The sequence below is a fragment of the Zerene cesonia genome, chromosome 4 (genome assembly GCF_012273895.1).
Source record: "Zerene cesonia ecotype Mississippi chromosome 4, Zerene_cesonia_1.1, whole genome shotgun sequence".
In the NCBI taxonomy this organism is placed as follows: Eukaryota; Metazoa; Arthropoda; class Insecta; order Lepidoptera; family Pieridae; genus Zerene; species Zerene cesonia.
The window spans coordinates 5820921-5845590 of NC_052105.1; the positions used below are offsets into that span (position 1 = coordinate 5820921).

Genomic DNA, 24670 nt, shown 5'->3' on the forward strand with positions numbered 1-24670 from the left:
AGGCTCTTTAAAACAGTCCCTATAGCCATATAACGCACAAGAAAGGCCACTATTTATGAGCTACAAGAGGGTGTTACTGTATTTTTTATGTTCTCTACAAATTTTTTAAACCTATTTATTCTGCTATGAGTTTGAATTTTCATTAAAACTGGATTAGTCCTAACGAAAAAAAGGAGTTAAATTTAAATGTAAATACAGAACCGCCAAAAAAGAAGGAAAATAATTAGAATAGAGTATTAGAAAATGCTGATAAAATTGTTTGTGTTGTGGATTCTCATTTATTTATTTTACACAAGAATTAAGTAGTGCGCAAAAAGCTAAAGAATTATTATAAGAATGCTTTATTATATTATATAGTTACCGTTTTGTTTCAATCTGAATAATACCAATAGACTTGTATCCAGTCACAAAAGTACGTTAAAAAATAAAATTTCATCAATCGTCCTGTCAAATAGCCGTTTGCCATTGATGGGTGTCGAGTTTCTGTAATAAATTTCGTATTTACTTTAAATCCTAGTGATTTTATTATTCTAAGTGCAATAAAAATGGTTTAGATACAGTGCTGTGTTCAGAATTACAAAACGTAGCCGTGCGCCGATTCTCGTAAACACTTCCAAAATGTCCGTTCCTACCACTGGATTGAGCAAATTGAAAAAAAAACATATTCGTGTGAAACATCAGAAAGTGAAATTATTCCGTGCTAATGAACCTTTACTCTCTGTTTTTATGTGGGGTGTTAATCATACGGTAATATCATTAGATAATAATGGCCTTTAAAATTTACCTATTCGAGTCTAAGTAGAATATAAAATAGCCTATATTTTATGCTTTGCTTGCGAAACAATTGCGGTACTGTTGTTGTTACAATACTTTTATGTTTACCGGTTATGATAATTTTGTGGTAACTACGACTCATATTATATAAAAAAAAATTATAATGTACTTGTAATCTGGCACTTGATCAATTATTGTTGTTTCAATGTGTGGATCAAACTCATTGTAAGGGCGAGTGCTAGTTGCCAAAAGTTTATGGTCATGGCTTTGAAGCGAAATCTAATTATAATTCGTACATAATAATTTTGATTTCATTTCCATCTCATAATTATCTTTTTATTACAGATAAATGAACTGAGTCATGTCTCGATACCTGTTATGCTGCTGCCTGATGATTTCCGGGCTTACTCCAAGCTCAAAGTGGACAATCATTTGTTTAACAAGTAAGTGAATACAATTATTAAGTTGTTATTTAGAAACTAGTTGTGTATCATTCAGGAAAAAAAAATGTTTAAGGAAAAACTGTTGTTAAGTTTAATTTGCTCCATGTTACTGATTCCTAGGCGTCTATTTCTGTATGCATATATGCTTACACTTTTCATGATAATTTTAATTTCTAGAGTAAGGTGTATTTGTACAACGACATTCAATAAAAATGCGTGAATCCGCAGGGAAAAGCTAGTAAACAACTAATATATTATATATGTAGGTTAGGAAATTTGACAAATATTACCTTCCTAATTAAATATAACTCTCTGTCTGTCTCTTCTTCACACCTAAAACACTGAATAGGTTTGGATGAAAATTAGTAGAAAAGTTGAGACCCGAGAAAGGACATAGGATAGTTTTTATGCATTACTATGCAGGTAAATCATTTCCTTTGATAACACAGGCAAAGCCACGGTCTGAAACCTAGTATGAAATAAATCAAATATCATAAACAAGAGTTATCTGAAACATTAATTAGAATTGATATTAATAAACATTTACTATTAGAGATGCAAAATGTTGTCTGCCATTAAAAGATAATTAAAGTCATGTAAGATTTTTACTATTTATAAATCTTACTTATATTCTATTTGTATTACCAGGAAACAAAATATAAACTTAACAGAGTAATACCAAGTTCGGCAAAGGCAAATAAGTGATAAAATGAAAATTCTGTGTTTTTTTTTTCCAGAGAGAACATGCCATCTCACTTTAAAGTGAAGGAATACTGTCCGCTCGTCTTCAGGAATCTCCGCGAGAGGTTCGGAATTGATGATCTCGATTACAAGGAGTCCCTTACCAGGTAAAGATTATAAACTAATATATGTAACATATGTACACTAGGAAATCACGTGTGTTTCGCTATTTACGCGTGCTGTATTTATTTATATTTATTTTTATCCTGTACTCCATCTCGCCATCCCGGTTCCTATCTCCCGTCATCTCCCATAGGTTTAGAAAGCCAGATAACTACCTCCGTTCGCGGACGTCAAAGAAGTTTATTAATAAGCTGAGGAGGTCGGCCACAGCGCCCTCGGGTGTTGCCGAGTTGAGAAATACTCAAGAGGGATTGTTCCATGACGCTAGCGAGTTCATGAAACGCGGCTTGACCATGAAACGGCTGAGGTCAGGGAAGTTTGAATTGTAACGGTTGTTTTTTTTTTTTTTCGAATAACAGTATGTAGTGTGCCTTTGACTGACACGGCATTTCATCACATTCACGTTCACCGGTTGTGTTTTGTCGCGTGCTATTATTATACGATTGACGTTCCATTGGAGTTTGAATGATGGACATGCTTTTTGTGATTTCGGTTTGTCGTCTGTAACCCGATGAGGTTGTTGTACATTTGATTCGTGTATCCCATTCTCTACATATCACCGTATACACGCGTTTTCTATATTGACACGACTGCTGAATTATTTTTATGAAGTCACCAAGCAATTTTGCACCTAGCAACACCGAGATGGACACGTCGAAGGTAAGTATGCGGGTAATAAAAGAAGAATCATGTTTATGTTAAGAATTTAAGTGGGCTTTCAATTGCATATTAGTATACAAAACAAACTTGTTGATTGTATATATTGCTGCTTAGTGTAAGGTGATAACTTATTTCTTAACGATTACCTGTGCATTACATTATTATCGCAGATTACCTAATTGTTACGTATTATGACGGAGTAAGGGGGTATGAGGTGTGGATAATGCTCATTACTCGCTACACTCTTATGACCTGTGACGTGCTATGTATGACTTTAAGACTGACTCTACCAGTGTCTTGCGAATTAAAAATATAAACTACCGATATAAAATGTCCTTCAAAATTGAAAATAATTGAAAACGACTATTAATATGGCCAAGTACTATAAGAGACAAAAAAAACATTACCCAGTGTCTACAGCAGTTGAATGTTTTATACGAGTTGTAATATGACTTAACAAAAGGTCGGCGCGGGTTAATAGGGCAGTTAGACGTTACACTGGTATTACCGCTTTGCAGTACAAATTAATGGTAGCTAATTATTTAGTAGGAACGTGACCAATGGAGTGCGGGAATTTAGGAAATATAGCAAGCTTGCTAAGTTTGTGTAATTTTTAAATTTATAATCTGGATTTCTTATCAGATTTTAGTTTAGTAAAAGGAGAACAAATTCCTTTGATTTTCATATTAAGTAATATCCTATTGATTGACGTGATTCGTTTTATGTTTGATAGGAAATTGTTGGAACCGCCATTTTAGATTCTGTATTGTACCTCCCTCTACATACGAATATAATAATTGTTTTATGTGGTTAAGGAATAGTACTAAGTCCTAATAATTTCTTTTATAATATCTTAGCGGCCAACTGAGCTGGTGGTTCGCCTGATGGTTAGCGATCACCATCGCCCATGAACATTCGCAATGCCTCTGCGTCCCTATTATACAAATATCCGGAACGGATCAATTTTTCAGCAAAAAATTTCCTCCACTGTATAAAACCCTCACTTTCATTCAAATTTCATATTCATAATCAACGATATTACATTTTATACGTTTGATTTGAACCCTTTCGCAAACCGTTTTTGCCTCATACATTTTAGAGTTTTTCAGCATGGTTTTATATTATGTGTGTGCGATACGTCATTGTACTAAACACGTAGGTACTTCATATCTGCAGGTTTCTCGTAATTTTATCAAAAATATAGCGTTTCCCACTAAATGCCAATAACTAAGATAAGCATATAATATTTCGCGATTGTTTTATTGACAGTATTATAAACAAACCTGGTACCTACGTTGTTTTTTAGGTTCCCTATGAGAATTTCTCTCTGATCAAGGAGACAATAACATTTATACTTGTATAAAAAGTCTTATTTTGTCCATGTTGAGAATGGGTCATACCCAAGACCCAACATACATCAGTGGACGAAATGTTTTAGTTTATATTGGTTTTAATTGCTAAGATTTGATTCTCAAGATATCCTACTTTAAAAAGGGGGTAACGTAACGTAACTACCTAGTAGTTGAGAAGTTACTGCTATACAAACAATAAACAATTATTACATTTAATGAGAACCTGATGAATTTTGTATTTGATAGAAAATTGCTATAATTTTGTCCTATTTTAGTATCTGGATCGATATCTCCAGAAACGTGTGACCTTTTTTTATGACAATATAACAAATGTTTTACACTGATAGAAGAAAGAAAGTCGTTTAAATAGTTTGTTTTTCGGTGTATCAGGATATTCTTATGAAATTATAGAACCTGAATCAGTCGTTCCTTCGAGAATTCTTTACGTTCATATAGTAATTATGCACAACTGCAATAATGTTATATTACCTTATGTTTGTTTAACGATAATATTTTTAAGTCATAAATTATATATGTATTTATAATATGCACTATAATACTCTGATGGATTATAAAACGATAATAATACAAAGTCAACATAACATATTGCTGTTTCTGGAAATCGAGGCGTGTACTAGTTCATTTGCTTCATCCATAGGATATATAAGTTGTTCGTGAAATACAAATTGTATCCTATAATACCTATTATAAAAGATTAAGGTTTACAATGAAATGAAATATTAAAAACAGCCATAGAATCATCGTCAGGATAGCTAAGTTAGTGACGGAAGTCTTAACGGAACAAAAATAATATCTACGATATTACATCGTTGTTTATTTAACATTATAATCAATTCAAGCGTGAAAGAGTAGCAGTGGATTTAGTACAATATAAAAATCCTGGATTTTTATATTGTACTTACCAAATTTTAACCTCGCTCTTACGCAAAATACTTTTACAACCTAATCCCAACGTGTATTTAAAAGGTAAAATACCTATTTTGTTGTCAGGTCGCAGCCGATACCAGACGATTCGTCCGGCAAGTCTGGCGCCAAGTTCTATCAGAGCTATGACAGACTTTTCATTCTGAAGACGCTCACGTCGGAGGAGGTGGAGAGGATGCATTCGTTCTTGAAGCATTATCACCCGGTGAGTTGGAAAAGTTGTCGATAGTGATGTAAGTGTGAATGTTTGTGAGGTGGTTGGAGTTGGATGTTCAAAGATCGTCTTAACTTGTAATGAGTTGAAGTTAATAGTGACCTAGAAATAGATTATTGTTTAGATTGGTGCATCGGCTATTTATCCTTCTGACCTATACCTTTTTTGTAGTCGCGGCTTCAAACTGGTATTGTTATGAATGCCAAAGGTAGATTTTAAATAATTTGATGAAAAGTTTTCCTATACATTCAGATTAAATTTTTTCCAACATCAATGCGAATGTGTTGCTTTGTTTCGTTCCGTGAGTGGGGGAGCCGGAGGCTCGTTTCCTTTTTCTTACCCTTCCCAATCCTCTCCTTTATTTCCATTGTCTATCCTTTCCCATATCATTTCAAGTCAGCATACCATTTGTAGAAGTGTAGGGTCTGCAAACAACCTCTGCAAATGTTTGTGGACGGTCGTACTGCCATCAGGCAACCCAACAGCTTATTTGCCGGCTTAAAAAAATGCTCATATTTTCGTCATGATATTTGAAATTTCCAACTTTTCCAGTGTATTGCGTTTTGTTGTCAATATTACATGCAAATTCTTTATCTCAATAAACATTAAATATCTCATGTAAGATAAACTTTTGATACGAAAGTAGCTGGCGTTGGATAAAAATGTTTCTGACGTCCGTAAAGTCGACCACAAGAATTTCACGCCATTTTGTATTGTAGTCTATTAGCCTCATGTGTCCCAATGCTGGGCAAATGCTTCGCGAATGCGCTTTCATGAGAGCGATCTTGTACTGTTATAGATGCCAGTTTGGTTAAGAAATAGATAAAAAAATCTGTACCGTTTAAAAAAAAACTATAAATTTATAAGCCGCAATTCAAACACTTCGGTGAAATATATCCCTTCAAAATGATACACATCCATCCGTATAGCTTGTCACAATTATTTCGACTCAAATCGCCAATTGTTATGTCATTTTTCTTTATTTTCTATCTTAGATGGGATTGGGAAAGTTAATTATTTCCTCATCACTCCTCATCCCTCCATCCATCTCCATCCTCCATCCCTCACTTCCCAATCCTCCCTATCCCTTAAAAGCTAGCAACGCATTTGCAGAGGCCCCATTTCTGGAAATGTTCATGGGCGGTTGTGACTTGTGATCGCTTACCAATAGGCGAACCACCAGCTAAGTTGCCCGCTCTTATATAAATTTATATCAATAATTATTCAAAGTACATAAATTCCAAATTATACATCCAATTTCTGAAAACGATCAGACAGGTGCAGGTACAAGATAATATCGTAAAATCTGCACGGATTACATGATAATTCGTATCAGCGCGAATCAATATTTATTTGCATTTTCCTAGTTTAACAATTTCTCCGTACTGCTATTGAGTTTATTACTCATTGTGTTGTGTAATAAATTCATCATCAGTCTTAACGCGTTGTAATTATATGGAGTAGCTTTCCGCCCGTGGCTCGGCTCCCTCGATTTCATTCTATGACTATGAATTTATGAAATACTGGTATTATTAGGTGTGCGGTAATTGGTGTGATGCAATACTTGTTCCCTTATATGATTCTCATTAAGTTTTTTCAAAGGTGGCCGGTGTATCCGAGTACCCAATAACAACTATGCCTGTTAAATTAGCTTAAATATTTTAAAATGTTCGGTAGGGTGATTCGCAATCGGATTTCAGTTCGGAAAGTAATATGGGGGATTAAATTTCTATTAAAGTAATAAAATAAAATTTTTAATGAGATTCCATGTCGGATTCAAGTTAGATCTTATACATATAAAAACAATAATAATTTAGGCAAAGAGCCGTTCATTTAATATCTTCTATAACAAAGACACAAATAATTATATAAAAAAAGTAAAAATCGTATAACAAATAATTATTTCATAATACATAGGTAATTATACCAGTATTTGTAAAGCGTAGATACCTTTTTAAAATTAAATAGATACAGCATGGATAGAGGACGGGATACAAGGAAGGGACGGGGAACGGTGTGGATTAGGATTCGGATCTACGTAAGGAACACAGTAGTATTCTCGTGCTAATATTTAACGCCGATCTCCTATGTGAGTGTAAATCTTTCCCCGGTGCGAGCTGGCCCAATTCGTTTCGAAGCGTACTCGATTCCCACAATATAGCTTCAACTGATGAAATAATTTTTCAAATCAGTTATTAAAATAATACACAAACAATATATACTGTAGAATCTATTCTACTAGCTGCGCTCCGCGGTTCCACCCGCGTATGTCCGTATCCCGTAGGAATATCGGGATAAAAAGTTGCCTATATGTTATTCCAGCTGTCCAGCTGTCTACGTACCAAATTTCATTGCAATCGGTTCAGTAGTTTTTGCGTGAAAGAGTAACAAACACACACACATACTTACAAACTTTCGCATTTATAATATTAGTAGGATAGTAGGAAGTAGGATAGCGTAGACTCTTTAGTCTACAGTATAAGAAAATTAATTTAATACTTCAAAACTACTCTATTAACACGAAATCTGTTCACAGTACATTGTGGAGAGGCACGGCAAAACCCTCCTGCCGCAGTATCTCGGCATGTACCGGCTGACGGTGGACGGCATCGAGCACTACTTGGTCGCCACCAGGAACGTGTTCTCGAATCATCTCAATATACACAAGTAGGTGTTGTTTATTTAATATTGCTTTTTCTAGCTACCTGTACTATGTTTGTTTGTTACCATGTTCTTTAGTCTCGATTTTGATCCATTTTAAACGGACAGATTTAATTCAAAGCGTACAATAATAATAAGCGTATAAAACGCTTATCAACGATTGGTGACATTACAATAATTTCATGAGTTTGGACAAACTAGTTTGTGGGTCGCCTCGTATGCTATGAACTGTATAAGCATCTGTGTGTCTAATTATTGTATGTACGAGTTTTAGTATCAATTAGTGAGATGTAAATACTAATATTTCTCTTCGTGGTTGATTGAATAAATAGCAAGATTGTACCGAGTGTTGCCATAACAGCATAGTACATCCACACGTGTATGACACATAAAAAATTGATTGTAATATATATAGTTTGTGAAAATATGTATATTTTTATGAACGTAAATGATAGACCTGGGAATGACTCAGCAATAAAGATATACAAATATAATTGTTTCTATTGAATTCATTCACAATTTTTTTTTTATAGGAAATACGATCTGAAAGGGTCGACAGTAGACCGCGAGGCGTCCGAGAAGGAGTTAGAGAAAGAGTTGCCAACTCTGAAGGACAACGATTTCATCAAGCAAGGCGTTCGGATCGACATCGGCGATGCTGCCAAGGAGAAACTGCTGGAGACCCTCACTGCTGATGTCGAGGTAACGTGGAACATTTTTTTTTATGTCACCGTCGGTAGTGGAGCTGGTGGCCTGGTCGTAAGCGCTACCACCGCCCATGAACATTTGGAGAGGCGTAAGGTCTATTGCAGACCTAAGGCCTCTAAAAATTGATCGACTTTCAATTGGAAGAGGATTAAGAAAAGATTGACGAGAGGAATAAAAAGGACTGGGAAGGGTAAGCAAAAGGATATGGGCCTCCGTCTTTCCCACTCCCCGAACGAAACACAGCAGCATGCTACTGTATCACGCCGGTCTTCTGTGGTGGTGAATTAACCTACATTTAAACATATTCTATGTTGTGTACCAACGGTCCAGTCCGGCTTCGCCCGTACCGAAGTCACTTAAATAGATGCAATTAGATTAATTATATACGTCCCAGTTCCTAACGAAACTGCACCTAATGGACTACTCGCTGCTGCTCGGCGTGCACGAGTGCGGGCGCGGCGAGGCGGAGGCCGAGGCGGCGCGCCAGCGGGACGCCGAGCGGGACACCGACAACGACTCCGACACCGACACCGACACCGACACGCGGCACGACAGGTGAGACGCGTGCGTAAATAAAAAAAAAAAAAGAAAAAAAAAACCGGATATGACATGACATTATGGAAGAAAAAACCACCTATACCTACTCTGACACCGACACGCGGCACGAGAGATGAGACGCGTGCGAAAATAGAAAAAAAAAAAAAACACAGATATGACATGACATTATGAAAGAAAAAAAAAACACTGACACGCGACACGACAGGGAAAATATAAAAAGAATGTATGATATGACACTGATATAAAATAAACAAACAACGAAACCGACACTAGGCAATAGACATGATAGGTGATATACGTAACAATTAATTATTAATGGCACATACGATATTAAACAAAATGAACGTGTATGATATAACACTGACTTATAAGAAATTATCAACGACATTGATTCCGACACCGACACAACGCAACACAAATTAAAAAGACAAACATGTACGGCATGACTTTATAAGTTTTGTAATTTTATACTTTAAACTTTGACACTACTATATTAAAATTGTATATTCTAGTACATTCTAGTATAGAAATAGAGTTAAAATTAAAAAAAAAGCAATCCTTCTGAATCTATCTAAATAGATCTCATCAAACATTTTCATAAAAGTTAACACTTTAAGTCGAGTTTGACCTTGATTTAGATAGATTCACTATAAATAAAAATGTATAGTATAAATAAATAACACAAGATGGGGCTACAACACGCCGCCGGACAGCCCGCGCGGGTTCGCGCGCCAGTCGTCGCTGCGCTACGAGGGGATCATACCGGAGCTCGATATATACGCTATACCTAGTCAGGAGGGTGAGATACTTCATTTTTATATCATTTATAATCTAATAACTTAATAATAAAATATGAGAACTTTTTGGAATGTGCATTAAAAATAAAAAAAATTCATGATTTTTTTTTTAATTTCGTTGATTCCCTGAACTGTCATTCTATGAATTCCAAATTTGAAATTAGATTCATTATTAATATAGGTTGTATATAATATAACCTATATAGGTTGTAGTTGAATGATATATACGTATACTTAGCACAGAGGGTGTGATGACTTTGTTATGATTTTCTTCCATTGATTCTAATCTACAGCTTTATGAAAAAGCAAAGAAAAAACATATTGTTATTAATATATATCAATTTGAAAAAAGAAACATTTGAACAATTTCACATAGAGCAGAATTATACTTTATTCACATAGAGCAGAATTATACTTTATTCACATGGTTTTTTTTGACTGTTATGTTTTATTTTTGTTAATTGGTTTTGTTTCAGGAGCTCCCAAGAAAGAGATATATTTTGTAGCACTCATCGATGTCCTCACCCACTATGGAGTAAAGAAACAGGTAAAAAAATACATTGTAATGCTGCACCATTATATGATAGATATAACAAACCCGAGATGCACACTCAATGTTTCAAAAAGTAAGTATAAAAAGCGCGCATTCTTGATTGTGCGCTCATTTCAAATAGTCTCGTGTCACTTGCGTCTAGGCACGGTTTCATAAAAGTTTGATAAACTGTATGCTTAAAGTGTGCATATTGGGTTTTTTATATATTACAAATAAAATAATATTCATATTATGTTATGTCTCTATTTGATTTTTGTAGTGATGGTAAAAAAAATAAAAATTCAAATTTGACACTTATCAAAACCAAATATTTAGGTAATCATTTGTTTTATGCAATTAAATTATAAAAATAGAAGTAATAATACAATTTCTTTCATAAATATAATGACTTAGCACTGAGTTACCATTCTGTTAACACCCAATGTTATGTAGAGAAACATTTTAAAAGTAAAAATATCGTTTTCCAGGCAGCGAAAGCGGCGAAGACCGTGAAGTACGGCAGTAACGTGGACGGCATATCCACCTGCGACCCGGAGCAGTACGGCAAGCGGTTCATAGAGTTTGTGGCCAAAGCGATCGAGGGGAACTAAGTGTTGTGCGGTGGTGATAGTGCCTCTTTTAGTGTGGACCGTTTGTGTTTGTGGGGGTCGAGTTGTGTGGGGTTGTGTGGGCTTGGTGATGTTGTTGATGAGGTATATAGTTCTTTTTGGGGACAATGTCTATGTATGAGTTTATTATTATCGTTTGAGTTTTTTTGTTATTGATAATATTATTTTACACTAGCAAATAACCTCTAATGAAAACTGAAGATATTAGTGTATATGTTGTTTTATTTTTAAGTGTGTTTACTATGTTCATTCTTTGATGATAATAATGTCTGAAAAACAGACATTTTTGAGGAATTCTACAAATACTGTACTCATATTCAATTTTTCTTAAATAAAACGATATTCATTACATTTTATATATCTTTCATATGTAAATCTACCTTTGAAAATATTTCTAGCCTCTTAAACTCTAAAGGAACACACAACTCCCACGAAACCCTTTAAGTAAAGGAGTGATATGGTAAAATTCTGTGGCCATGTTATATTGTTTTGAAGCAGTTCTAAATTATTGTTGTATTGTGTATATTTTAATTTATGTATTAAATATTTCTTTATTAAATAGCTTAGATTCATTTATAAAGGTGCATTTAAATGAAGGAATGGAACTTTTAATATTCATATATATAAATATATATACCTACTAGACGCTTTTCCCGTCTTCGCCTGGATATCAAGATTCCTGTTTTATCCCAAGGGAGCATTTAATTCGGATAAAAAGTATCCTATCACCCAAGTCAGCTCAGCTATCAGCAAATTTCATCAAAATCCGTAGTTTCAGCGTGATTGACGGACAAACATTCAAACAAACAAAGTTTCGCATTTATAATATTAGTGATTCTTCACTTTAATAATATTTGCTGAGTATAAGAACCTTGATTTCCTTGAAAGACATCTTTACAATCGTGTACGTAAAATTCTGTCAGTAGGAATCCTACTATCCTATCCTACTAATATTATAAATGCGAAAGTTTGTAAGGATGTGTGTGTGTGTGATATTGTTACGGGATACGGACTTACGCGGGTGAAATCGCGGGAGCAGCTAGTTTATCATAAAAAGAAAAAAGTATTATATTGACCTGTATGTGCTTTTGCTCTATTAATATCTATGTATTTACAAATTGAATTCATGCCAACATCACTATAAAAAGGCGTTCTTTAAATGCACTTTTATTTACTTGTATATATTTTAATTTCAAGCTTATTTCTAAAATAGAAGTTACTTATATTTATAGAATTGTAAAGATTTAGTTTCCGCTAGTGTACAATTAAGTTTGTTGGATTGATAATGGATTTAACAGGGTGATGTAGGTTAAAAGTTTTACCCACATACGCACTAAAAGAGGTATTATGTGATACTAGCCAATGTCTTCTTATGTAACACTCGTTTGGAATCATTCTATGATGTAATTTTTTTGACTTGATAAATAATAAAATAGTATTAAAAATCCCTTCAAAATACAAAAGGCATAAAAGTTGGTACAAAAATAGAGGGATTTTGAATAAGATGATTATATTATAGTAGGATAATAAAATTATTGATTTTAGGGCCTCAAAAATATATAATTAATATAATTCAGATTTAGTTATTTAATGGAGTCTTCTATAAGAAATCTTTGAAAGTTCTATAAACGATTAATTATTTAATGCTTTTTGAAGGGGTTTTTGATACATATTATTGCTTAGAGCTTTTATTGAAAGCTAGTTGAAGTCAAATGTTAATGTAGCGTGTTAATGGATAAATGGCGGTTAGTATATGGTAATTGGAACAGTTAAAATATGACTACCAATATTAATATGAGTGAGTCGCAATATAAGTGTCTATGTTCTATATCAATTTGAGATATTGAAAAATTCCCTATCGTTAGCAATTCTTTAAAAATAAAAGATGTTTATAAAATTTTATTACATTATAACGTTAATTTAAAACTTCATTCATTGTAAGAATTATAAACATCACTTGAAAATACCAGACTAAAAAGTTTTCTACTTGTATAAGCTGAGTCTGTAAAAAACATGATGCAACCAATCAAAATGACATTTGATTGTATGTCATTTTGATTAATTGTTTCATATTATTAAGCGGAATTCCGAAAAGCGAAGGCGCTCTAAACTTTTTGTTACTCAATGAATCTATGGGTCCAATTCCCCATGGAAGAATTAAACGGTTTGTCGGGAATCGTGGCGTGATCCTTTTTATGTTTGGTAGACAATTGTTGTCATTTGGTCCAATTTTAGACTCTGGAGTGATACCTGCTCTGGTGTCGGTTACTCATCTATCGTTAAAATAATGAACTGTTTATTTCGCCTCTATATAAAACCGATAGTAACTATTTTTTCGCATTTCTAGTGAAATATAACAAGACACTTGAAAATTGGTTGATTGCAATTAAGTGCCATATTGTGAGGAAAAAGGCAGTTTTTTTTTATTGAATTTACCTGATTGGACCAAACCATTGCAGCAAGTGAAATAAAATTTGCCTTAACTTCCTTTAGTCCCATACGGCATACCCTATAAAATGAATTCCATTGTACGACGGCAATGAGGGGTCAAATGTCAAAATAAATTCTATAATCTATGACTCGTTTGCGCCATAAAAATGCGCGGGAAACGCGATGAAAAGTCATGAAAGAATGGTGTTCTCTCTTTTGTATACAATTTCTTATCACTTGAACTGATCTTATAAGGCACGTTTGCAATATTCTCCTAACTCGTTACTAGCTTTTATAAAGTTCCGCTGTCGGTTACATTAGTGCTGAGAAAAAAATATAATTATTGTTGAAATATCTTTAAAATTTCGTGTTATTGGCTACATTTTTGAGCGACGGAATTAAATATGGTACCACGAATGATTGAAGTGGTTGGACGCGTAGTTTATTTCAAATTGGCGCCAAAACGCCATTTAGTTTTAATACAATTTGTATTTCTTTTATAGCATTCTGGTTCATTATACGCTTTTGTTTTCCTGTATTGACTTATATTCGTGGTACTGATATTATATTATGTAGGCGGTTGTATTGAAGATATTGTATTTGATGTAAAATAACTTTGTATGTTTACGGTCAATATAAATGCGCTATAAATTGTAACTTTGCCAATATTAATAGCTTAGTTCTTGTCTAGTGTAGTAATTCTAAATTAATGTAAGCTTTTGTTATTTATTATTCTAATATTATGGATTTAAGACTTGGATTGTTATAGTCTGTGTGATTATCCGTATGTCATGTAAAGTGTTTATAGATGGAAGTAATGTAAAAGTATTAAGTTAATATTTTCGTTATTCCCTTTCCTTTGATATGTATTGATGTTAGTATTTTAAATTAAGTCTTGAATTCATCGCGTTATTTATTTCTGTGTTGTACCAAAAATTATCTATATGTAAATTCAACTTTGAGTGAATTCATATAATTCTTAACCAATCTTTCAATATTATTATTATAATTAATAAAAAAACAACATTGTTAAGGCGTTAAAATAAATTCCATCTTTTCCTAAATAATAATGCCTATAAATTTGTAAGAGTATTTTGGAATATAGACTGGTTAAAAATAATAGTTTTTGTTTTATGTGTTTTAAGCACATTCAAAACTCCTTTGTGATAGGTTTTTTTTTTATTATTCGACTTAAATTTGCATTCTAAGTTTTCTTTAGTATTGCCACATATACAGAATGAAATAGAAATGCACAATTGAAAACATCGAAGCAAACAAATTTTTAACATCGTTTTTAAATCTGTATATGTTTAAATATACTACCGATAAATACCTGTACGAATAAGTGTCTCGCGTTTAGTCTCGAAGGTTATTACGTCTTATTTAGATATTTTCAAAACCTTTGGTTTATAAAATTTTGTCTATGGCGTAACGAAATTTCTTTAAAGGTTTATCTCGTTTATAATATATTCAAGTGTTAAACATCCCTCTATTGTATTCATGTATGTGAAGTACGCTTTTCCGTGATCGATTTTTGCAAATTGGACACTGATTCGTAGTGGTAATTCATAAATAAACAAAACCATTTAATAATTGATCTGTGCTTGTAAAATATTTTGTTGCCATTTTTAAGTTGTTTAGAAAGTCACCGTTTATAATTTTGGTGTTTTAAAGTTCAATAATGTTTCATTTACTTAGTTTCAGAAATTATTTCTGGCTATTAAACCTTAAACAAGCAGCCAATATATTATGTTTTGGGAAATTATTAGAATCGAGATTCGTGTCCAGAACATTGCCCTGATGAGTAATTATGTCAATAGTTCTACAATCTTGTATTTCCTTATTCCCGTGAAATAACATAATTTTTAATATATCACAGATATTATCATAAACGCTAGCCAAATATTTTATTTGTCAGTTTTTGCGAGGTATCTAAGACAAATTTTTATGCTATTGGTTGACGTTTGACGAAATAATAAGTTTTTTAATTTACTTATCAGGGCTTTCGTTCTAAACTGATGAAGGTACGGCAACTGCGGCGTTGGATTCTATAGCTTTCGTGTGCGATTAAACGGCACAATTGTTATTCCTCTAGTCTCCATCTCTTGTAAAGACATTGTATGAAAATTAAAAATTATAATTTTTTAAACATTCGGTTTATAAGGTTTCTGCAATCTGTGTTTTATTTATGATCCCAAAAAGTTAGACTTTATAATTTAATACTGGCCTAGTTTATTTAAATTTTCATCTATTCAGTTTGAAATAATTGATCTCTTCAAATTATCACTGAAAGTTTACATTACAATTTATTTTTTACTTAGCTATGAATGTGTTAAAAAAGTTTAGTTTAAAAACTTATCTGACATCCTGGATCATGCATAAGAAAATAAAAAACTTAATCGAATTTTTTAAAATTTATTAATAAAAATTCCCACATAAACCTAATCCATCCTTGTCTTGACATGTTTCTCAGTGATTTTGTCTTTCTCAATGATGTAGACCACAGCGCCCCAGCCTGAGATTGCATCTCGGTCTGCTGCATTCACTAGTGCCTAAAATTGATTTTAATATATTTAATTGATGTAAGCTATTCATATAGCTCATAAATTTTATTCATAATTCAATCTTTGAAATACAAGAATCAAAGTCGTTTTTGAGAGGCATCTCGTCAAATGACAGTATTCTTGATCCCCATATTATGAAGGACCACAGGAGTTACAAGCTAGACACTTGTTTCAATACCATTTATAGACTGATGGAATATTCTTAAGTTAGCATGAATGTACTATATATTATATATGTAACTTATTATAGAACTAAAATACTACTACTATTATAATATAATGTTCATTCAGCCAATTCATAATTATATTTGTAGATATTATGATAAAAAATATATATATAATATAATCCAGGTACCTATCATCATAAAAAGTTATTTTATAATATTAAATATTATAAAGTATTTAATAATAAATGGAAAAAATACATACTTGTGAGATGGTTTCAAATAAATCATCAGGTTTCAAGTTGGGCTCCCACAGAGCTTCACACATACCATACAACTGTTCTGAGCATGTGCCCGACACTACGAAATCCTCTGGTTCATTTGGACAACCAATCTGTGAAGTTATTAGTTAGTAAATACCTGTTGCCTTTTTGATCAATTTCAAGAATATGGGAGTTAAAGACACAAACTGTCAACATAAAGACAGCACATTACATTAATAAAAATCTACTATATAAAAATAAGTCGGGTTTTCCTTCCTGACGCTATAACTCCAGAACGCACGAACTGATTTCCTCGGTTTTGCATTCGTTGGAAAGGTCTCGGGCTCCGTGAGGTTTGTAGCAAAGAAAATTCAGGAAAAAATTCATCAGAAAAGCGGGAAAATCATTTTTCACATACAGTCATTTAGTGGCGAAACGGAGTTCGCCGGGTTTGCTAGTAATGTATATAAATAAAAACAATGTGTTCAAATTGATACATATCACATACATAACTCCAAAATTATATATAAATTAAAAACGAATTTCATGCATGCCATAGACATGAACATCTGTATTTGGCATAATATACAGTTTGTGCATATTCTTTCATTTATAAATTATTATCTTACCAGATCCATATTACAGACATAGGGTTCATTGGTGTAGGGATCAAGACCGGCAATGACTGGCTCAATAAAATAAGGTCCGAAACGCTTCTCATACAATAAGTTGGACAGCATCGCTGAGAATGTCTTGGGCTTCATCATTCTGTTCTCTTTTAACTCATATAAGTTCATTCTGAAAATACATACGGAGAGAATATACTATATTCTTAAGAGATTAAAGTTGTTTGAAAACTTAGGGGAATAGTACGTATTGTATGTAAAAATAGTGTTTTCAATGTGTCTCTAACATGCAAACACTCATATAATGCAAAATATGTTTTTCTACACCTGTTAGTTTTTACCTGAATTTCAATCTCTGAAACACAGTTTGTGTGTCAGTGGCGAGGCCGGGTAGTCCAACATACAATGTGGGACCCATCTGAAATACTTTGGGAAAGTTGGTCGACACTGTTTGCGCTTGTATTCCATAGCGTTTGTCTGTAGCGATAGCCACACAGTCCTGACCCTTCATGGCCACAACAGCACCTCCATTGTAAGCTAGAATCGACTGCAAAAAGTAATAACTCAATTTGAACAAAAACGATGATCAATAGTCATTACAAAACCTGCAATAAGGCCAATATTATTAAACTAGCATTAAGAACAAATTAAACAGTTCCTATTTACCATTTTTCTCTTGATTTACTCCGTAATATCAATATATTTAATTCTTTCGGTGTTTCAAATGCATACAACTATGATTTACAAAAACGAAAAATGACATATCATCGACGATATAACAGATCTCAGAATAATTTACTTGAATTGTATAGATAAAAAATATCTAATACATGTTATTATTTTGTTGCCATACCTACTATATATTTATAGTTTTCAAGTCATAATAATATTGATGGAGTATTTTGAAAAAGTAATAATCCATCAACATTAATAAATTTTAGGTATGACAAAAATTTTAGGGATGACAAAAGATTTAATAGACCTTACCTTTCACAAGGCGACCTAAGTAGATAATGACGGTGGAAAGGTTTAAAAGGATAATCGTGAGACGAGTTAGTCCTTAATTTTCTTAAAATTAATAATGTATTTCATATTCAATATTTTTAATGTAAATATGACATTTTGACTATTGCAAAAGCATAAAGTTGACCATTGAAATATTCGTGCATCGATCGCAGAATAAGCATTACCAGATAAAGTAATGAATGATCACTACTACTCATTGTAATAGATGGCATTAAAGGAAATTAGCATGACACATAAATTACTTATAATTGTAAATTAATGTAGATCTTTTGTTTTTGTACCTCGTGTAGTATAGTTTAGCATATATAGGTAGGTACTCATATTGCTTATAAGGAAAATGGAAAAGGAAATCGATTATCAAAATGATTATGCATAGTAACTTTAATTCATAGCTACTACTTTCATAGATAGTGTCAGTGGAGCTAAGCTAAGTTTTTCTTTCAACAATTAAAATCCATGTTCATATAGGGATAAACATTCTTATTTTATACCAATTATTATTCAAGCAACATAGTCATTAAACAGAAATTTATTGTTTGCGCAATCAATAAATTTTCATTAAATCGTGTATTCTTATTTATGAGCGCGGATATGTACACATGTGTGTGTATAAGATTTTCTCCTTAAATTTAATACCATACACATTTATTTATTAAACTATCTATTACTATTGTTTTTGTAAAATTGTTATAAAAACTGATATTGGGTCCTTGTTACTCTGAAATAAAGAATTTATTATTATTAATATTATATTACACCTACCACAGCATTTCCTATTAAAATATACAAATACATATTACATGAACAGTGATCTCTTCCAGGCTACTTGAGGTAAAAGATAATTAAAAAACAAACCATTAATATGCGCGCTTAATTGAAAATATTTATTTAGTTTTAGTAGTCTAACATATCAACTAAGATTCATTACTAAAGAAACAAAAGTTATACAAAATAGACATTAAGGCTTGTGTATTGACATGAAAATAAACATATGAAATTTTAAGAATAAAAATAAAATATATTGTCTCAGTTTTCAACAACTTTCTGAAGATTGTCAGCGTACAAATCCAAACGCGAAGTCATATGAAATCCCCACTGATCTTTTACTTGTCGACATTGGTTTAAATCAACTTCTACTATTAGTAAGCCGTCTCGATTTTTTGGGAGTCCTGGTGTCCTTAACCCATTGGGTGCAGTCACGTAACTGGAACCGTAATAAGATCTTTTTATATTATCATTACCAACAGTAAATTCTTCTGTTCCGACTCTATTAATGCTACAAGTGAAATACCCATTCGCTATAGCAGCATTACGGGCCTCGATGCCCCAAAACGATTCACCAAATTCTGAAATCGTTGCTGAAGGGTTAAAAACTATCTCTGCTCCGTTTAGCGCAAACATCAACCAATTTAATGCATGATGCCGTCCATAGCAGATATTTACAGCAATTTTACCGTATTTAGTGTCAAAGACTGGATGATTGGTGTTGCCAGGTGCATAATATGTTGTTTCGTTAAAACTTCCAACGCTTGGCAGATGGTTTTTGCGATGTTTACCAACATAATTGCCTTGTTCATTAATTACCACTGCCGTATTCCACCAAACACCATCTTCATTTTCCAGTATTGGTGATATGATAATTATTTCGAATCTTTTAGCTAACTTGCTAAGGAATTTTGTACTCGGCCCATCATCAGGCGATTCCGCAAAGTCAGCCCATCGTTTCCTCTCTCTTGTGCACAAAAAGAAAGGCATCGACCATGTTTCTTGTAAACATAGCACTTTCACCTCTTCCGACGCCGCTGCTTCAATAATTCTTTCAATCTTATTGAATATAGCTTGCCTCTGTTGATTAATGGGCTTATCGGTTGATAAAACAATCGAATGTTGTACCAAACCTAACCTCAAAATTCTGGGTTCACGAAGTTGCTCCTTTGACGCGATAAACGAAAATCCCAAAACATCGAAATTATACTTCACGCCTGCGTCTTTTGTAGAATTCTTTATTTTCAACTCACAGTGCTCGGTCCTCCCGTAGTATATTCTATTAAATTCTTTTAATTCGTTTCCACTCAAATTATTCTTGATAACATCGTCGAGAGATCGCTCCATTTTAATGCAATACACGGTCCAATGTAGCTTTGTATAGATAAGTAAACATTACGTAAGAGCTTGCGACGCAAATAAAATATCTTAACACATATGTATTGAGATACCTATGTTTCAATGTTTAACACCGGTTGGGGCTTGATGCATTGACTATTAAGTTGGTCACATTCGCAGTGCGAATTAATTGCCATATGCTAAAAATAACTAGAAGTTCTAATCTAGTCACGTAGGCTGCAGGTATTCTACATAATTACTATGGGTGGCATAATTTATTTGCGATTATTAACGCTGCATACGAATCTTGCACACATAATGTTATACATACTACTATTTCTATTTCTACTAATATTATAAATGCGAAAGTTTGTAAGGATGTGTATATGTTTGTTACTCTTTCACGCAGAAAATACTGAACCGATTGCAATGAAATTTGGTACGTAGACAGCTGGACAATTGGAATAACATATAGGAAACTTTTTATCCCGATATTCCTATAGAATACGGACTTACGAGGGTGAAGCCGCGGGGCGCAGCTAGTATGTTATAAATCGCAATCTATCAATCTGTTCCATTAAAGGATGTCTAATAAAAATGTTATTATAAAATAGTAATACTAATGACGTGTTTTTTTAGTTTAAAATGAAGAATTTCTTGTATAGTAGGCTTCCATTTATAATTATGATCAATTATGTTTCAATAAATATTAAACTCTTTGATAACTCACTATGCAAAATCGTTATTAAATATAATGACAGTAAATTGATAAGAAAAGTAGAAAGTTTATCAATTTTGCCTCTATTAATGGATTTATTAACATCGTGAACTTCGCTTTAATACTTCATATCAAGTCGTTAAACTAATAATAAGAGTTTACTATCGACTGATCAAATATTTTCGTTCATACGATATTGTTTGAAACATATCTAAGGTCACGGGGCTCTAGTCAAACCACCCAAGTAGATAAACAACTGTCATCTTATTAATTGCCCTACACAACCGGTGACAAGCCGCTAAGCTATTTAAAGGCGGGATTGATCGAGAAAATGTAGTCAATCGAACCTTATACATCAGATCGCACGCTTCCAACATGGACGGAGAAACTAAAAGCCTCGAATCTATCATTGAAAACAATCTAAACGGCCGGGACTTGGACGAGTTTAACAGAATATATTACGGACGGAAGAACCACCATGAGGTCCAGTTAAAGGAATCTTCCATTGCTGCTGCCAAGGACAATAACTTCGAAATCGCTGCCTACGCCTTCCCTGCTAAGAAGGAGCACACCAGGCCACCTAGAATTGTCAAGGTAGGAGTAATCCAGCACTCCATCGCCGTACCCACTGACCGGCCAATTAATGAACAAAAGAACGCAATATTCGCGAAAGTGAAGAAAATCATTGACGTAGCTGGCCAAGAGGGCGTGAACATAATTTGTTTCCAAGAGCTATGGAATATGCCATTCGCATTTTGCACCAGGGAGAAACAGCCATGGTGTGAGTTTGCTGAATCCGCTGAAGATGGCCCCACGACGCGTTTCCTCCGCGAGCTTGCAATCAAATACGCAATGGTCATCGTGTCGTCGATCCTCGAGAGGGACGAGAAGCACGCTGATATCCTGTGGAACACCGCAGTTATTATTAGCGACACGGGGAACGTGATCGGCAAGCACCGCAAAAACCACATTCCGCGAGTGGGCGACTTCAATGAATCTAATTACTACATGGAGGGCAACACGGGACACCCAGTTTTTGCGACTCGGTACGGTAAAATCGCTGTTAATATTTGCTTTGGGCGTCATCACGTATTGAACTGGATGATGTTCGGGCAGAACGGCGCTGAGATCGTTTTCAACCCCTCAGCCACGATCGCTGCAGAGGCCGGTAGTGAGTACATGTGGAATATCGAAGCGAGGAACGCTGCTATAACCAATTGTTACTTCACAGCGGCTATCAACAGAGTTGGTTATGAGGAGTTCCCGAACGAGTTCACATCGGCTGATGGGAAACCTGCGCATAAAGACTTGGGCCTGTTCTATGGGTCCAGCTACTTTAGCGCTCCAGATGGAGTCAGGTGTCCAGGATTATCCCGTACCAGAGATGGTTTATTGATTTCCGTAATGGATTTGAACATGAACAGGCAGATAAGAGATCGTCGTTGTTATTACATGACGCAACGATTGGATATGTATGTCAAGAGTCTGAGCAAAGTTTTGGAGTTAGATTTTAAGCCTCAGGTTGTTCATGAGAACGAGAAGTGTAAGGATAAGGAATAATACGGATCATGTCACTGTTGATTTAAATAAAAACCGTTACAAATAAAAATATTTTTAAAAGTATATGCCTATGTCTTTTATTTTTTCTTATTAGGAGAAGATAATTAATTTTTTTAGTTGGGTTTTATATTATTTATATAATCATCCTTTTATCCATGATAATAAAAAAAAAAACTGTTTAAATATTCTTTCTTAATACATAAGATTTAATTAAAATTCTACTCTGTAATTATATCCTCACAAACAAATAAATCTATTAACAATGCAATTACGTAGGTATTAATGTTGATTCTTATGTTTTTACTACACATAATCTTAATAATATATAAAAATCCACTGTCATTATGCATGTTCACAATGAACTCTTCACCAACACAACCTATTTTGATGAAATTTGGCAATAATTTGGTCCAACTTAATATATAGGATAGTTTTTATTTCGATTAATTAATCCAATAATGTATAATCTTAATATTTTTAATTATTACTTAGCCACAGCAACGCGTGGCCGGGTATGCTACTTATATTAATCATTAGTTTTCATAAACAACATAAGCATACTAATCTTAGTATACTAAGATAAATATAATAACTTTCGCGTTTATCCTACAAATATTATAAATGCGAAAGTTTGTAAGGATATGTGTGTGTTTGTTGCTCTTTCACACAAAAACTACTGAACCGATTGCAATGAAATTTGGTACGTAGATAGCTGGACAACTGGAATAACATATAGGCAACTTTTAGTCTCAATATTCCTAGAGGATATGGACTTACGCGGGTGAAACCGCGGGGCGAATCTAGTAATCTTATAAACGCGAAAGTGTGTATCTTATGTTACTTTTTCACGCAAACACCTCTGCTGGGATCTCCATGAAATTTGGTACAGAAACAGATTATAGTTTTAACACATAAACTACATTTTAGCCGAGTACCACGCGAGTAAAGCCGCACGTTCCAGCTAGTTAAATTATTTGCAGAAACTTAATTCTTGTGCGCGCCTAGGCTTGCGTTGTCAAACGAAATTTCCATGGGACTGATATATTTCACTACGACACAAAATAGCGTAGGTATATTACTCTCTAGCCTCCAAAGAAAAAAATCATATTATGATAAAACTAGCTGCGCCCCGCGGTTTCACCCGCATAAGTCCGTATCCCGTAAGAATGCTGGGATAAAAAGTTGCCTATGTGTTATTTCAGTTGTTCTGCTATCTACGTACCAAATTTTCTTTGCAATCGGTTCAGTAGTTTTTGTGTGAAATAGTAACAAACATACACACATCCATACAAAATTTCTCATTTATAATATTAGTAGGATTAGCCGTGAGGGGCATACAGGAACAACATATAATATAATGTATATTATCTAATAAATAAAAAAAAATCGGGAACTACTAGACCCGTTTAGACGAAGTTTTATACCGAGATAGTTAAAGACAGGAAAAAATGTTTTTAAAGCTTGTCTTGAAGGCGGAAAACTTCTTATTGAAATATATATTGTGATATTTAGATTGCAATCTCTCTGTATATAATTGTTTAAAAATACGATAAGTAAATAAATGTTATATTTATGTATGAATTTATCTAACATGGTTCAAAAAATTAATCGCAGGTTTTCTATTATTAGATCTTCTTGCGTTTGATTTTACGCGAGTATTAAATATACATTTAAGATGAAATTAAAGACTTTTCAACGGATTTTAAACGCGATTTATTTATTATATTATTAACCCGACGTTTCCAATACTTTACAGCGAGCTTGGTCACAGGGAGGCTGAGTCTCGCTCCTTTAAAATCCGTTAAAAATTCTTTAATTTCTAAATATTATTAGATTGTTCATCTGTCTTTTCACCTTTTTAGTTTATCGCTAATAATTAATATTATAAGTGCGAACGTCAACATACTTTGAGTTTTGAGCTTATCTTTCATTTTATGGAAAAGTTAAATTATCTGTTTACGAATATGAGTTTGTTTACAATATATCCTTACATTTGTTTATTATCTAATAGTTATTTTTCTCTGATAATATTTATTTCGGTGCAACGCGGGTAACGCCTACTTTAGGTCGTGACCCTTG

General features: G+C 33.5%; 4 protein-coding genes across 6 annotated transcripts; 2 read left to right on the top strand and 2 right to left on the bottom strand.

The window, feature by feature from the left end:
• The first annotated feature begins 446 nt into the window (after window positions 1-446).
• On the top strand, window positions 447-11832 carry LOC119839698 (phosphatidylinositol 5-phosphate 4-kinase type-2 alpha). Of its 3 annotated transcripts, none has more exons than XM_038366116.1 (11): window positions 447-747; window positions 1120-1217; window positions 1955-2065; window positions 2215-2388; window positions 5105-5243; window positions 7789-7919; window positions 8447-8615; window positions 9016-9176; window positions 9893-9978; window positions 10453-10523; window positions 10997-11832. In XM_038366116.1, exons 1-11 carry the CDS (start codon window positions 619-621, stop codon window positions 11117-11119), a joined length of 1392 nt encoding a protein of 463 aa, XP_038222044.1. In that variant the 5' UTR covers window positions 447-618; the 3' UTR covers window positions 11120-11832. The 3 variants fall into 3 exon arrangements, with proteins under 3 accessions (XP_038222044.1, XP_038222043.1, XP_038222045.1); XM_038366115.1 differs by having other exon boundaries at window positions 9866-9978; window positions 10997-11830; XM_038366117.1 differs by lacking the exon at window positions 2215-2388 and having other exon boundaries at window positions 9866-9978; window positions 10997-11828.
• A 4134-nt stretch (window positions 11833-15966) lies between these two features.
• On the bottom strand, window positions 15967-17986 carry LOC119839685 (proteasome subunit beta type-3). The gene is made up of 5 exons (XM_038366103.1): window positions 17851-17986; window positions 17526-17731; window positions 17188-17356; window positions 16561-16689; window positions 15967-16119 (listed from the first exon to the last, which is right to left on the bottom strand). Exons 1-5 carry the CDS (start codon window positions 17851-17853, stop codon window positions 16009-16011), a joined length of 618 nt encoding a protein of 205 aa, XP_038222031.1. The 5' UTR covers window positions 17854-17986; the 3' UTR covers window positions 15967-16008.
• A 1094-nt stretch (window positions 17987-19080) lies between these two features.
• LOC119839585 (beta-ureidopropionase-like) lies at window positions 19081-20484 on the bottom strand. The gene is made up of 2 exons (XM_038365946.1): window positions 19502-20484; window positions 19081-19414 (listed from the first exon to the last, which is right to left on the bottom strand). The coding sequence occupies exons 1-2, from the start codon at window positions 20320-20322 to the stop codon at window positions 19237-19239; spliced, it is 999 nt and encodes a 332-aa protein (XP_038221874.1). The 5' UTR covers window positions 20323-20484; the 3' UTR covers window positions 19081-19236.
• An 859-nt stretch (window positions 20485-21343) lies between these two features.
• On the top strand, window positions 21344-22655 carry LOC119839584 (beta-ureidopropionase-like). The gene has a single exon (XM_038365945.1). The coding sequence runs from the start codon at window positions 21407-21409 to the stop codon at window positions 22589-22591; it is 1185 nt and encodes a 394-aa protein (XP_038221873.1). The 5' UTR covers window positions 21344-21406; the 3' UTR covers window positions 22592-22655.
• The last annotated feature ends 2015 nt before the right edge of the window (window positions 22656-24670 follow it).